Raw genomic sequence first — 16,412 nt, forward strand, 5'->3', positions numbered from 1 at the left:
GATTATTGCTCTGTGCCATGGCAATTGTGCCATGGGGTTCCACAGAGCTCTATTTTATCCCCCATGCTGTTTAACATCTACATGAAACCGCTGGGGGAGGTTATCCGGAGGTGTGGGCTGAGGTGCCATCAATATGCGGATGACACCCAGCTCTACCTCTCTTTCTCATCAAAACCAGGTGAGGCAGTGGCTGTTCTGAACCAGTGCCTGGGCACGGTAATGGACTGGATGAGGGCTAATAAACTGAAACTCAATCCAGACAAGACGGAGGTACTGTTAGTGGGTGGTTCGTCTGCCCGGCTAGGTGATATTCAACCTGTTCTGGAGGGGGTTGCACTCCCCCTAAAGGATCAGGTTCGTAGTTTGGGGGTGCTCTTGGATCCAGAACTGTCACTTGAGGCACAGGTGAACTCAGTGGCACGGAGCACTTTTTATCAGCTTAGGCTGGTATACCAACTACGCCCTTATCTGGACAGAGATAGCCTAGCTACAGTTATCCATGCTCTGATAACTTCTTGTCTGGATTACTGCAATGCGTTATACGTGGGGCTGCCTTTGAAAACGGTCCGGAAACTTCAGCTGGTCCAAAATAGGGCAGCAAGATTGTTAACAGGGACTGGCCTGCGAGCTCATATTACGCCAGTACTTTTCCAGCTGCACTGGCTGCCAGTCCATTTCCGGGCCCGATTCAAAGTGCTGGTGTTAACATTCAAAGCCCTTAACGGCTTGGGGCCAGGTTACCTGAAGGATCGCCTCCTCCCATATGTGCCTGCCCGGACCTTAAGATCATCATCAGCGGCCCTTCTCCGTGAGCCCCTGCCAAAGGAAGTGAGGCGGGTGGCTACTAGGAGGAGGGCTTTTTCTGCTGTGGCACCCCGGCTCTGGAATGAGCTCCCTAGTGAGGTTCGCCTGGCGCCTACATTGTACTCCTTTCGGCGCCAGGTGAAGACCTTTTTATTTTCCCAGGCATTTTAGCTTTCTAAATTTTTATCTTTGCTGTTTTAAATCTGTATTTTAAACTCCTGTACTGCTGCTAGGTTTTATTGTGGTTGTATTGTTATATTGTGGTTTTAATGTTCTATATATTTTAAATTGTTTTATTGTGTGTTGTTTGGTTTTAGTTTTTGTGAACCGCCCAGAGAGCTTCGGCTATTGGGCGGTATAGAAATGAAATAAATAAATAAATAAATAAATAAATAAATAAATATCTGTGTGTGTGGAAGGGAAGCTAGCTCATGCCACGTCCCGCATCTGCACACTAACAAAAGTGCTTAAAAAGGCACCCCTGCCCCCAATTCTCCACAACTCCATGCTCAGTGATGGGGGGGGGAGTAACCAGAAGGCATTGTTTGTATTAAATTTTAGGCTTAGGTTATGCTACACAAGCAACAAAATTGGACAAAAATATAGACAGTGATTTAGCAAGAACCAGAAAACGGGGGCCGTCCCTGGGGAAAATTGTGACAGAAGGAGCATGTGATATTTCCTCCTCATTGACATGGGATCTGAAGCTGCATTCACATAAACAGGATGCAAAGAGCACTGAGCAATGTAGTCATTGCTACGGAACCTTTAAATGTCACATCAGATACATTTGATGGATTAGACGTGGAAGCAGCTTTTCTTTGGTACAGCTAGGGGCAGTTTACGTGTGTGTCGCAGGCCATCTCCCCCTCCAGATGCAGCTGATTGGGCCAGACCTGTTTAGCTACCAACCATTCATTACATTATTAGAAGTAGGGGATCTGTGACAAAATGTTGCAGCGTTGAGTGTTTCTTGTTCAGATTATTCCATTCCTTTCCCCTTCCCCCCAAGTTTCTGTTCCCCTCTTGTACATGGATGATGCCATTTTGGCTACAGAAGCAATGGCACTCAGAAAATTGAGATCACTGTTAGGATATATGACGATCTATACAACAGCCCGGTAAGGGAGGCGAAATCCTGAGAAGTAACTGTTTCTAACATTTCTAGCACAAAGGGTGCCTCCAGATGAGGCTTTTCTGATGCCATTCCTCTGCCTCATTCACAGAATTTTATGAGGGCTCAGACATTGTCATCTTCCCTTCATAATCCTCCCATATTTTCCCACCACCTCTTCCATCTTTTTCCTGACTGTAGAATATCTGTTTATTTATTGTTTATTTATTTATTACATTTCTTATCTGCCCAATAAGAGTTAAACTAAAATGCCATAACAGTTAAAAATATAAAATACAATATAGTGCAAAACAAACAATGTAGGAATCAATAAAACAGCCACAATAACCTAGAACTTCTCTTAAGAAAAGATGGAACAGGTACACAGAGCTGGTGTAGACAGCATTGTGACTAAAGGTGAAATCCTATGCCTGTTTAGACAGAAAGAGGTCCTACAATTCCCAGCATTCCCCAGCCAGCATGCAACAATGCAATCCGGTTACATAGCTACTCAGAAGTAAATCCCATTGAGTTCAATGGGGCTTTCTCCCAGGTAAGTGTGTACAGGATTGCTGCCTTAGCCAGTAATCAAGAACTGAGTTTGAATCGCGCCTCTGTCATGAACTTACTAGGTGACCTTGGGCAAACAACTGTCTCTTAGCCTCAGTACCCCCATGGGTTCTGGGTGGCTTATCAACCACCCTTGCCAGGTTTGCATGTAACGAGAAGCTCTGCTGCACCCCCATCACACCCCAAATATTTGAAATGGCACCTGCCACTGCAAGGAGAAGCCCCATGAGAAATTCACCCATCATGTGTGAATTGGGCTACTATTTTGTTAGTGACTGTTGCTGGAGCTGTCATTCTTGAAGGCTCAGCCCAATTCCCAGGCTTGTTTGAAGATTTATTTATTTATTTAAATTATTTAGACGATGCCTTTCAGGATTACCCCTTCCAAGGTGGATCATAACATGTTAAAATACAAAATTTCATAACATCGTAATGCAGAACACAACACATCTAAGAATATTGCAGCAGACCAACAGCTAAAAACTGCATCAGCAGAATGCAACATACATTTCTAAGTTGGGGTCAGGGAAGATATGCTAATAACGAATTCATCCTCCAAGGGTGGATACTTACGTAGCCAAAATTGAACCACTGATGCACAAGAGGGAGCTATCAGCATGCTTGGGGAACCCCAAGGTTTGCAGATATACAAAATATATTTACAGAAAAAAATGCTGGAGGAAGGAAACCCCAAATAGCTCAGTGAATTAGACTGAAAGCAAACGGTAAATATCTTTAACCTTTTCCCCAAGTCCTACAGTTCATTTGAGTGCTAACTATAAAAATGAAGTTCCATCAAGTAATTTTAAAGCACCCTTCCCCATCCTGGTGCCCTCCAGATGTTTTGGGGAGAATACTAAGTAAGGGCTTCAAGGGAAATTGGGTCTTAAGGAGGGATAGTGAAACTTTTAGCTTGAACTAGGCCACTAACTTAAAGCCAATAGAATAAGAAAAACAAACAGGCACTCTCATGGCTGATAATAATTGTTGTTTTCCCCATCTGCCTACCCCCTCTTAAGGTGGGGTTCTGCAACGCTGATGGATGGCCATATGAGCTGCTTTCCACCAGTTTGACCCTAGATTATGCAAAATTGAAGACAGCGTGGACCAGGATTTCCTTGAAGCATTTAGCTCATCTTGGTATTGCACCATGGCATCCCAGGGTCTATATAATAGTCGGCCAGAGAGTGAGAGGCCACCAGAGAGGCTCCAGGCATAGCTGTACACCACATCTGTCCACCCAGGAGAACAGCATCGCAAGGTGAGTGGCACAGGAGATGAATCATAAGTCTTGATGCGAAGGTTCCTGCAAGCTGTAGAGTGTGCAGAACTAAATGTTTTCAAAGGCTTTGAGATAAGTTGATGGATTTGTGAACAAGGACTCATGAGAAAGATAGGAAGAAGTCTTAAATTAAAGCAAGAGGAATTATATTTAAAAACCAGTCATAGAGAAGATGCAATAGAATTGATAAGGAGCTTGAAACTTCTGCATAGGTTAAACATAGAAGACCAAGCCTTAGTTCATTCATTGCTCTTGCCATCAGTGAAGATTAAAATAATTGGATAGCAATTAAAATAATTGGATAGCGAGCACTACTTCAGTGGGGGTTGGGTGGGGACCTCTTGGGACCTCTTCAAACATGACGACGTTTCAGTGTACGCCTAAAAAATGTCACGGGTGACTTTGGCTGGCAAGGGTTTGCAAATATCTATGTGTATCACATAGACAGACTTGCAACAGATCCCTCTCTCAAATGTGCGCTTGGTGACAAACCTGGGTTTCTTGGAATCTGTGAAATGAACCTTAAAAGAGCTTGCCCCCTTCTGTTAGTTCCCTTCTTGCTACACAATATCAGATGAAAACAAAACACCAGGAGGGCTTTTCCCAATCAGATTGGATCCATAACTAGCACAGAGTTTGCCTTCAGTGTAGTTTTCCTTCTAATAGGAAGGACCTGAGGTAACTGAAGTGCAACTTCTCAGCAGCTTCCTTCCTTCATGTTGTGACTTTAGACGAATGCCATTCATTCAATGCTCCTCTGGAACGTATTGTTCTTTCCCCCTGAAAGGTCAAAACAGAAGATGGGACTCCTCACCTACTTTGGCCTTTGCCTTCTTAGCATCCTGGTCTCCAATCCTTTCCTAGGAGGTGAGTTCCTTTAGGAAATATTGACATTATATGCACCATTAATAAAGGGAGATAGATGAATAACTGTTGACTTCATATACTTTTGTTTGACCAATTCGTATTTTAAAAAGATATTAGCAGTGAATTATCCTGAACCTTTTTTCAGGCTTGAATGGTCATTAAAACAGATACAGGAGTTACATTTTCAAGTGCTATAACCCACTAAAATCCACTATAGCTCTTTAGAACAAAGGAACAGCATGCTTTGAATTCAGCTGGTATTAATTAGGGTAAAAATAAGTGATCACATCAGCATCAATCCATTGCACCAAGGTGGAACAATTCCTCCATAGATCACCCAATTATTTATCTGACTACAAACATGGTGATCCACCACATCTTGAACGTGGATCCATATAGCCTTTCCAAATGGAATTATGTGTGCCATGTCCATTCCACCTGTTCTCTAGGTCTAACCAGTTAGTCCTCTCTTGTTTTCTTTCTTGTTCTCTTCTCTCCACACAGTTGAGGCCAACACCTGTGCCAGAGAGTGGCTGCAGAACCAGGGTAACTGCTATGCATATTTCGATACTAAACTGAGCTGGCAAGAGGCTGAGGTAAGAAGCATTTCTCACCCAGCCAGGTGTGATATCATTTATTATCTTTACGTGAGTGTCATGGCCCCCACAGTGCAGGGAAGAGACTCCAAGAGTTTGGATGGACCACTGATCACCTAGGTTACCAGGCTTGAGTGGAAATGAATTAGAAATTCTCAAGTCAATCCCCCAAGCTTGGATTTCTTTGCAAAATCTCACAATTTATATTCTCTTCATCCGAACCTTTTCCAACAAACCAATAAGAATGCTCTGAAATTTAGGGGATGTAACAGGGGAGAAGGAAATACCAGAACTTATGTAGAAATACTGAATTTGGCAAATTGGTACGTGTACCAATATTAACCTCAAATCCATCAGCAAGATTTAAGGGCTAGAAGAAGAGCCCAGCTAAAGCAGACAAAGATCAATCTCAGTCTTCCCTAACCAGGTGCCTTATCATTCCAATGGCCATGCTGGCCGGGAATGATAGGAGTTGCAGTCCAACACCTCTGGAGGGCACCAGGTTGGGGAAGGGTGATCTATCTAATAGATAGGCATTGGAATGATAAGTATCCTGTTTTCCACCCTGGCCAGTCAGAAACCTTCAGAAGTCCACAAGCAAGACATGAAGGCAACAGCAGTCTCCCATTATTGTTCCCTGGAACTGGCGTTTAAGGAGCAAACCTGTACCCAGTTTCCTGGGAGTAAGCCCCATGGAACTCACTTACTTTTGAGTAGTCATGTCTAGCATTGCATTGTCAGTGGAAATTAACTGGGAAGTCAATATCCTTTGATAGATCAAACATCCATAACTGTGTCTTATATCCTTTTAAAGCAGGTGTGGGCAAAATTGTGGCCCTCCGGATGTTTTGGCCTACCATTCCCATCAGCTACCACTGGCTGATGGGAATCATGAGTTGTCATTACATGCGAGCCCTGCACTATGGTTTAACTACGGGTTGTTGTTAACCACAAACAACCCAGGAAGAAAACTCATGGTTTTTTGGGGGGTTATGAACTCTACGTTGTTTGTGGTTAACAACCCATAGTTAAACTCAACCCGTAGTCTGGGTTGTTGTTATGTGTAAACTAGGTCAATGTTTTCACTGAATTATCTGCCACAGCTCAAAATCTTCTTTCTGGTTAGCCACTGCCACTTCAGACTCCCATTGGTCTATATAAGAAATACATTTAACTTTCTTGCAAGTATCCCTCAAATTAGGATTTGGAACATAAAATCTGAGTAGTGTTGAAGTTCTACAAACTTGAACTCAGCTTTGAAAAGCTTCAGCTCTATGCCAATCCTGCTATTGAAATATGATAATAGGAGCAAAATTCAATTTCCCCCCATTCTCCATCCTCAGATTGAGTGCCAGAGCTATGGCCGTGGGGCCCATCTCGCCTCTGTCCTCACCAAGGCAGAAACTCTTCTTGTGGCCGAACATATCTCCACTTACCAGCGAAAACTAAGTGATGTCTGGATTGGGCTCCATGATGTCCGTCAGGTGAGCCTCTCTTGCTTGTTCCGTTCCTGGTCATTGTCACTGAGCAGTGGTTCCTTAGCATGCCATCCTGGCCGTATCTCAAAAACACTCCACATTGAATCCTACATGCTACTTCTCCATTATTCTCTTTTGGAATCCTCCTGCACCATCTCCGTCACATTGGCTGCCAACCTCTCCAGTTGAACTTTGCACTTCATCATCCCAATGGTCTCGTCTTCTCCCTGGGCTCTTCTTTTGCTAATCACACGATCCGTCTATCCTATTTCTGCAGACCGGGAGATGGAGGTGGGCTGATGAATCGACCTACAACTACAAGTCCTGGATGCGCCACCAGCCAGACAACTATCACAAGAACGAGCACTGCGTGGAGCTGCGACTATCCACAGGTTAGCGAGCGCATTCTCGGGGGCTGAGGAAGGACAAGCCACTTCCAAGATATACCACAAGTTAGAGAGCTACAATGACTTAGTTGCATGTGATTAGCATAATTTTACATATAATTTTTCTGAGCCTGATGTTTTCCAAACTACAGTCTTGTGGGCATGTTCTGTTTCTACAGTGTCTTTAAGCAGAAATTGTTGACCTTAGATGTGGAAAAACTGGGAAACTTTTGATGTACAAATATGGAGACAAAAAAACAGGAAAAAAAAACCCTGAACTCCATTTTACTTGCTGCCTTAGTTTTGGACCCTAGGCCTACTTTGAATCCATTTTTTTTCTTAAAAAAAAACCTTTTAGAAGCATGAGGACTAGGAGCTTTTTTTTCATAAATGAAAGTCAAGAATCTTCAAAGGCTGACAACATCGTGCAACCATTAGCCATTCAGGCAAGCATGAGCATACAAAGAGCTAACATTTGACTTATATTTTGCATTTTAGGTTTTAAACAATGGAACGATATTCCGTGCAATAAGCTCAATGCCTACATCTGCAAGCATGAACTCTAGAGAAGACTGTAGCTCCCAACTGTGCCTCCTGGGATGCAATTGGATCCATCAGTGTGAGATCAACTGATAGGGTGGTGATGCCATTAGCTCCCCCATCCCATAAAACCAGCGAGTGGTTTCCACACACCTTCTTCCAAATGCCATCTTGGAAAAGCTGCCTTTGGGGTCTCCCTCCTGACCTTTGGTAATGGTTGCAGCACAGTGTAATATCAATAAACTCTCTTCTTACGCATTGATTTCCTGGTGTGTTTGAGTCATTCCAGAAGGTTCTCAATCCATTCATCCCCCTCTTGGGTAGCCACGATGCAAAGGACAAGACCAGGGGCATCCTCTTGCACCACTAACCTTTTGGGCAGAAGAGAGAATTTGTGCAGGTGCAGCTTCTTTCAGCCCTGCATGGGAAGCTGCACCTTCCCAAATTCCTCCTCCTCCTTAACTGTTAATGCAGGGGTGTTGAACTTCAGTCCCAGGGGCCAAATCTGTCCTGCATGGGGTCTCAGTCCAGCCCTGCAGGGTTTGCCAGATGGCCATGCCCCCTGCCCCTGCCCCCTCCCCAATTTGGTGATTTCCCTGCATCTGCACATTTTTCTCCCCATTCTAAAAGGTTAAAATCCTTCTGCTAAGGCCTAGTTACCGGCACTAAGGGTGTTATGTGAAAATGCACTTATTTATTTATTTATTTCTATTTCTAAAAAGTCGCCGAAGTTCTCTGGGCAGTTCACAAAAATTAAAACCACAGAGTGCACCGCAAAATAATCTAAAATATGAAAGCTTAAAACCACAACAGAACAGTACAACCAGGATAAAACCTAGCAGCAATGCAGAGATTTAGAACACCAGAACTGAAAGACTAGGAAGCTAAACAGGTAAAATACTGGGCAAATAAAAAGGTCTTCACCTGGCGCCGGAAAGAGTACAACGTAGGTGCCAGGCGAACCTCTCTAGGGAGCTCATTCCACAGCCAGGGTGCCGCAGCAGAAAAGGCCCTCTTCCCGGTAGCCACCCGCCTCACTTCCTTTGGCAGGGCCTCACGGAGAAGGGCTCCTAAAGATGATCTTAGGGTCCGGGCAGGCACATATGGGAGGAGGCGATCCTTCAGGTAACCTGGCCCCAAGCCATGAAGTTCTTTGAATGTTAATACCAGCACTTTGAATCGGGCCCGGAAATAGACTGGCACGCAGCTAAAAAAGCACTGGCGTAATGTGATCTCATTGGCCAGTCCCTGTTAACAACCTTGCTTTGGGGTATTTTGGAATTGCCAAAATGTTTTGGGCTTCAACTCCAGAAGTCCCTGCCAGCATGGCCAGTGATCAGGAAAGCTGGGAACTGAAGTCCAAAACTTCTTGATCTCACTTCCGGCCCACCCCTGGCCTAGAGGGGGAAATCCAGTCTTCTCCAGTCAGCTCCTAGGAGGCAGGGATAGGGTAGCTGCCTCTAACCCATGAATGGGGAATGTCTGTCTGGCAGAGGTTCCCCATCCGAACTGTGGATCCCCCAAGGGACCCAAGCCCCATCACCTGGAAGAATCCCTGCCATGATCCCCAATCCGTGGTCCCCTTTGCCATCCCAGTCACTGCCTGGAGATAATAGCAAGGATTCGGCTTTTCTAGGCAGCAGAATGGAAAACCTGCTGTGCCCATGGAAAAGTTGGCTGCTATTTTGGAATGCAAAGCACCTTCCCATCATATAATAGGATCTGGATCGAAATCTCTTTAGAGTAGCAGATTATCAAATATATGGCAAGATTAGATAGAACGTTTTTTGTGTTTTCTTTCATACTACCTGTCCTGAATTTCCCCTACATTCCCTTCCCCCTATTTTCTGATGCACGTAAGCTGCCAATAAACTTAATTAATGCTTACTTTGCAAGCCTGCACACCCAGCCCCTCTGCTGATGCTCATTCTGTTCCATAAGCGGGCCCTAAACAAAATGTTGCAGCGTGAAGTGCTTCTTGTTCGTGATTCCAGACACAGTATTCCAGCCTTCCCTAACCTGGTGCCCTCCAGCTGTGTTGAACTGCAACTCCCATCATACCCAGCAAGTATGGGCATGATGGGAGTTGTAGTCCAACACATTTGTTGGGCACCAGCTTGCGGAAAGCTACCCTATTCCGATTCTTTTCCTCCTCTTTCTGTTTTTCAAAATGTTTTCCCGCCAAACATCTGCTAGCATTCCTTGGCCACTACATACTCTCAGTCCTCATTGGACTGGTAATTTTTTTTGTAGGGGTGGGGGAAATGTTCCCTTTCCCTTAGGGCTTTTATTTTTAAAGATTTGTTGTATTTCTACAAACCTCAGGATTCCCCTAAGCCTACAGTCATCTCTCTCTTGAGCATGGATGGTGCTGTTTTAGCTACTTAAGCAGCAGCAATTGAAGGCCTTTTCTACAAGAAGCATTTATTGTGTGCATGTCATTCCCTACTCGCAGTTGTCTACAGGTTCTTTAGATGACATTGTGACCTTCCAGTTTCACTTCTGTGTCTAAAGAGCACTTTTGGCTAGGTTTTTCTAAGAGGAGGGAAAGTGCAGTATTGTAAAACCGAAAGAAAACACTTTTTTTACTAGTTTATTTGCACTATTCTGATATACCACAGTGCCACCTAGAGGTTATGTAGCAGAAAAGCAGAAAAGGAAATGGTCCTTGGGTAGTGCTGGGATCTCAATTCTGCAGGCTTTTCTACATTTTGTGAACTTTAACAAAACAAAACAAAAACATAACAAAACCAAAGGAAAAAAATATATAGAACACAATTAAAATAAAAATATAGGTGGGATCCCTATACTCATACCTGGCAAATATTTTCAAAAACTTAATGCTTTGTGTGTTTTCAGGTTCCTCTCCACCAAGAATATCTTTAAAAAGGATGCAACTTCTAATTAATGAAGGCGGGTTCAGTTTTCCGGATCTAGCTATGTTCCATCGGGCCTATTTGCTGCCCTCTGGTAAATTTTCGTCTTTCCCACACAGATTTGATTTTCCACCTTGGTCAGTATTGGAATCTTCTTGTCTGGAGCCTCTCTTTAAATGGACAGCATTAGGTTCTCAGCATATTAAGGTAGACAGAGCTCCTCTCCTCCCACAATTTTGGCAGTCAGAGAAATTTGGCATATAACGTCACATCAATTCCAGTTTGATCCATTTTCACATGCTAAACTGACTTTATGGAAAAATCCAGATTTAAGAATTGGCAAGAAAATGTTTTTATGGCGGAGCTGGAGAGATAAAATGATCTTTACCTTGGATCAATTAGTGGGGGGTTGATGATGAGTTTTTGCTATTTTCAGCTTTGCAAGATCAATTTGATTTGCCTGCTACAGCGGAATGGCAGTACTTGCAATTGAAACATTTGTTGGTATCTAGATTCAGTCCTGCTGCTTTTACTGCTTTTGAGTCTCCTTCACTATTGGAAATACTTATTGAAGCTGATCAGATATATTGACCCACAATCCACGTTTACAAATATTTATTATCAATGAATAAATATGATACAAGTGGTACACAGCGGGAATGGAACAGGGAATTGGAACGTCCTATTTTGTTTAATCAATGGACTGCTGTTTTGGTGTCTGTATTGGACATTTCAATGGATCTTCGGTTACCCCTTATTCAGCAAAAACTTTTGTTTCAGGTCTATTGGACGCCACAACATCTTTTTAATAAAGGTTTGTCTAATTCGGCTAATTGTTGGAGGTGTAATGCAGTCAATGCTTCTCTTATTCATAAATTTTGGAAATGCCCAGTGGTTGCCTCCTTTGGGGAGGAAGTTATTATACAGAAAATTTTGTGTTGGAAAGCTCTTTAATATTTACTAGTGTAAATGTTCTCTGGAGGGAGCAATCCTATGGCCGCTAGACAGTGGCTAGACAGCCATAGGATATGTTGTTTTCCGGGAACCGACCTCCCCTCAATTCCACGCTGCCTCAGAGGCAGTGTGGAACAGCCCCGTCCTCCGCGCTTGCAAGAGGAGTGCAGACCGGCTGAAAAGGAGCGTGGCTGGGGGCGTTCCAGGGTGGGGAGGGCAGAACTGCCTGTACGACACATCCTATGTGTCGTACAGCAGCCTCCTCCCCCACTCGACACCCCCGCCCCCCAAAGCTAGGCAGCCAAAATCAGCTGTCTAACAGAAAATGCAGGGCAGGAGAAGCGCGAAGGGAATGATCCTCTCCGAGCTTCTCCTGCCCTGATTTGGATAGGCGGTCGCCTCCGAGTTCAGAGGCGGCCGCCAATCTGGATAGGATTGTGCCCTAAATTATTTACCTGCTTCTTGGAATGCAACACATGGTCAGCATAAATGGATTTTTCGCACCCTTTTGGTTGCTAAAAGACTGAAACTGATACTGGAAGGATAAAAGCTCACCGCCTATAACGCAATGGACTGAAGACTTAACAACACTAGCAACATTTGAAAGAGTGGTATATAGGCGTAACTTGCAGATGGACTTATATGTGGATATTTGGTCTGCTTTTACTGAAGTCTATGTGTAACCTATTTTTTTTCTTCTTTTTTTCCCTTTCTTGAATATTGTAATATTTGATTCTACATGTGGCTTTTAACTTACCACTTTATCGAGGCTTCTGCTTCTGGATTCTTTGTGGGATTAAAATTGTCTCCTTTACACATGTTTTTTCCCCAGGGTTTTTCTTTCTCTGCCTTTTGGTATGTTCCATTACACAAGCACTAGGTGGTGCTGTGGTACAGCAGAATTGAAGAAATATGCTAAGTTTTCATGCCACCAGTCAGGGATATACCAGACTTAACTCATCAGAAGAAAACATCCTGCTAAAATGGTTACAAAGCATGGGAGTGGCCCTGGAGGATGATGACGTCTAAAGCACCTGCGAACTACTGTAACTGAGGAATCACTAGCACACAATAAATGCCTCATGTAGAAAGGCTCTGCAATGAAACCGAAAGCAGATATAGCCGATTAAAAGCCTCGTGTACAAAAGCTTAAAGCCTGAACATCAGAAATAGAGGGTATGATGCTTCAAAGAGTAAAGAGAAGGTGGGGAAGGCAAGACAAAAATTACTGATGGTATGAGCTGTTTGACAGTGGAAGAGACTGTCTCAGAAGGTGGTTGTCTCTCCTAACTCGTTTTTAAGCAGAGGGTGGATGGCCACTTATCAGAGATGTTGTAGTAATGTATGGGCAGGGTGTTGGCTTAGGTGGCAATGGCAATAATAACAAATTAAAATAAGTGACATCCAAAGCTGCTGCCTGGGGCAGTTCTCTCCCGCTTTACCTAACCGTAGAGCTGCCCCTGCAGAGGTCTATCTATCCCACTATTATCGACACCAGCTGGCAGCAGCTCTGCAGTGTATAAGGCAGGAGTTTTTCCAGCCCAGTTGGAGATGCCAGGGACTGAGCTACAGTCCTTCCCCAGCATACCCCAAACATTCTTGTCCCATTTCTTATGGAAATATCTGGACCAGATTAACCACACAGGTATATTAAGGTACATTTGTCTCCCATTCCCCCACCCCCAAATTCTGGGAGCCCCACCTTAGTTTTCATTTTGCAAAAAGGTTTCTAGTCCTCATGGTGACAGAGATGCTTGGCAATGTGAGGATGCCTCTGGCAATTTCTTGATGCTCCGTGTTACTACATGGAAACATCTCTGGAATTTCCTGTTGCACGGCCCGCACGGCGTACTTGTTGGTAATAACTATACACTTCCCACCCACTGGAGTATTAGCTTCCTTATTTTTATATCAAGGATGGTGTCAGAAGAGACAGGAGCAGCATCTTAATGCCAAGGTAGGCTTTGAGAACTAACTGGGTTAGAAATGTATATTTGAGATGCAGAGTTTCTTATATTGTAGGAGCAAGTTTAATGATAGGGAAGGATGGGATGGGTAGCTACTTCCTAACTTTAGGCAAGGGAGGATATTATTAATTTCATTCTCCTTTTCTTTTGGAAAGCCTGGTCAATACAAATTCACTAAACTTACTTGGAGAATTTTTAAAGAAAAGCCCACTGAGACCTAGGAGCTTAACAATGGGTGTCAGACCACATGATTTGAAAAAACAGCAAAACAATGGCTTGGTTCCAGATTTATTGACAGCGACTGATTTAAGTCCCATTGATTTCAGTGGGTCTACTCTTGTTATTGTTCAGTCGTTCAGTCGTGTCTGACTCTTCGTGACCCCATGGACCACAGCACGCCAGGCCTTCCTGTCCTGCGCTCTCTCCCGGAGCGTGCTCAAGTCCATATTCATTGCATCGGTGATGCTATCTAGCCATCTCATCCTCTGCCATCCCCTTCTCCTTTTGCCTTCAGTCTTTCCCAGCATCAGGGTCTTTTCCAGAGAGTTTTATCTTTGCATTAGGTGGCCAAAATATTTCAGCTTCAGCTTCAGGATCCGTCCTTCCAATGAGCGCTCAGGGTTGATTTCCTTTAGGATTGACTGATCTGACCTCCTTGCAGTCCAGGGGACTCGTAAGAGTCTTCTCCAGCACCACAGTTCGAAAGCATCGATTCTTCGGCGCTCAGCCTTCCTTATAGTCCAGCTCTCACAGCCATACGTTACTACTGGGAAAACCATAGCTTTGATTAGACAGACCTTTGTCGGCAAGGTGATGTCTCTGCTTCTTACTATGCTGTCTAGGTTTGCCATACTCTAAGGGTCTACTCTAAGTATGACTAAATCTAGAACCAACCCAATGCTTCCAGAATAAGGAAAAACTTGGAGCATTCCATGGTAGGTGGGATTGGAAAGAGAGAACATCCTTACGTTTGGTGGGGGGGAGTGAAGAAAAGTGATACAATTTGTCTTTGGCGGGTTGTCTCTCCTACCCCAATGTTAGTTCCTATGGTGGAGGAAGAGGCAGTGTAAGAGCATCTCCACACCAGCCTAAAATCCTGCATTTAAAATGGGGCTTTCTGCTTCTGTTTTAAATGCAGGACCATGATGGACTCCCTTTACATGCGTTTCCTTCCCCCACCCTTTCCCCCCTCCTTTTCTCCCTTATCTGAGTCTTCCATATGTTTCATTATACAGCCACTAGATGGCGCTGTGGTCCTTGAGTTTCACAAGGGAACTCAAGCATAACTCAAGCACTGTAATTTGATAGCTCATCATCTCCGATCTTTTTTAAAAATGGAATAAAGGCCATTTCGTGCAGGAGACATCATCTAAAGGACCCGCAAACTTCCATGAGTAACCACTCTCAAAGGCAGGATAAAAGCTCTGTGTGAAGAAGCCCATGTCTTCTTTCCCCCTGGGAAGCCACTATCATGACTTCTATTTGTTCATTATAGACTGTGACAACACTCAAAAAAGACAGAACCCAAGAACTTGGCTTTTAACATATATGACATGCCTGAAATAATGTTCTGTTTTTACTACATAAACGTTCTCCCCCACTGTTACTTAGGAATACTCACAGGTTTGCCCTGTACAGTTTAGCAGCTCTGGCCTAGACCCACATACACCTCTCATCCTGTGGGGTCTAGTCTACTTGGTTAACGTTTTTGATAAGGAAAGGTAGCAAGTTTGAAAAGCTCCTGTATTAAGTAAGAAAGAGGTGCATATACCTTACATCAATTCTGTCCCCAGTTCATCACCCAGCTGATTCTAAATACGATGCCAAGGTAGCGATACCAACTTTGAGTGCCAGTGAATGTCAATTCTATTGTTTTAAATGGTTGTTCGCTGCCTTGATGGCTTTTAAGCAAATCACACAGGATATAAATAAATAAATAAATAATCCTTATAAGCCTATGATCTGTGCTGGTATGTGAAAGTCATCACAGGATTGGGTCAGAGTACGAGATGTATGTATTTCAGGTTTTCTAGAAATGCAGGCTTGTTTTGTTCCTTTGTGTGTTATAGAAGAGGTTGTCTGTGGTCATTTGTGGAGGTTTGCCTGAAAGCATCCTTGGTTCCACATCAGGCTGGGCTGTCTCTGCTCAAGCTGATAGGGACAGATTCACCTTTGCAGAAGTAACTCAGGCCAGGTCTGCAACAGGACCCTCACTCCAAGGATTCAGGAAGGGCTGAGACTTCACTCTAACAGGGAGAGAGTCTTGAGATGGAGGGGAACTTATGACTCAGCCACAGCTTATGACTCCCACAGCTTTAGCCTCACCCGGGAAAGGGCATTATGGACAGAGACATTTGGTATGTACCAAATCGTACCCTACCCCTTACAGCAGCAGTGGGCAACCTGCGGCCCTCAGCCTAATTTCATTTTCAAATGCCCTCTCCAAGCAATATGTTGAGACCTCTGGGGAGAGCAATCAACCCCTTCCCCAGCATAGAGTTGGGCAGGGAGGAAGAGGAGAGACGGAGTGAGAATAGGGGGGTGCCAGAGAGAGAAAGAGAAAAGGAGGGTGTCAGAAAGAGAGAGAGAGAGAAGGGGATGACAGAAAGAGAGAGAGAGAAAAAGATGGTGTGAGAGTTTCCATGTCAGCTGGTGCCATGTCAAGAATGGGGTGTCTCCACCCACCACTGACATCTGCCCAGCATATTACTCCTGAGGGAATGCAGCCCTCAACAGAAACATGTCTCCCCATGTCTGACTTACAGAGCAGGAGCTGACATTATGCCCACCACATGGATGCCACCGAAAATATGAAACTCCTTGACCCCTCTGATTGGCTAATGAACGATTGGTGGTTGTGGGAAAGAAGGTGGGACCTGAGGACCAGGTTGGCACCACAGGAGGGCTGTATTTGGCCCACAGGGTTGAGGTCCCCCACCCCAGGCCTAGGGCAAATTTCCGTCTCCTCCATAACCTTT

At 44.2% G+C, this 16,412-nt stretch overlaps 1 protein-coding gene across 1 annotated transcript; it reads left to right on the top strand.

The window, feature by feature from the left end:
* Positions 1 to 4,570: 4,570 nt before the first annotated feature.
* LOC146342373 (C-type lectin LmsL-like) lies at positions 4,571 to 7,663 on the top strand. The gene is made up of 5 exons (XM_084808524.1): positions 4,571 to 4,637; positions 5,142 to 5,233; positions 6,577 to 6,717; positions 6,989 to 7,103; positions 7,596 to 7,663. The coding sequence occupies exons 1-5, from the start codon at positions 4,571 to 4,573 to the stop codon at positions 7,661 to 7,663; spliced, it is 483 nt and encodes a 160-aa protein (XP_084664650.1).
* Positions 7,664 to 16,412: the final 8,749 nt, after the last annotated feature.

Source organism: Heloderma suspectum, chromosome 6 (genome assembly GCF_057233095.1).
Source record: "Heloderma suspectum isolate Gila_16-S chromosome 6, 16-S_ref, whole genome shotgun sequence".
NCBI classification, from domain to species: domain Eukaryota; kingdom Metazoa; phylum Chordata; class Lepidosauria; order Squamata; family Helodermatidae; genus Heloderma; species Heloderma suspectum.

Coding starts and splice junctions, on each gene's coding strand:
- LOC146342373 (XM_084808524.1), top strand. CDS start 4,571: ATGGGACTCCTCACCTACTTTGGCCTTTGCCTTCTTAGCATCCTGGTC. Junction 4,638..5,141: donor CTCCAATCCTTTCCTAGGAG/GTGAGTTCCTTT, acceptor CTCTCCACACAG/TTGAGGCCAACACCTGTGCC. Junction 6,718..6,988: donor GGCTCCATGATGTCCGTCAG/GTGAGCCTCTCT, acceptor CTATTTCTGCAG/ACCGGGAGATGGAGGTGGGC.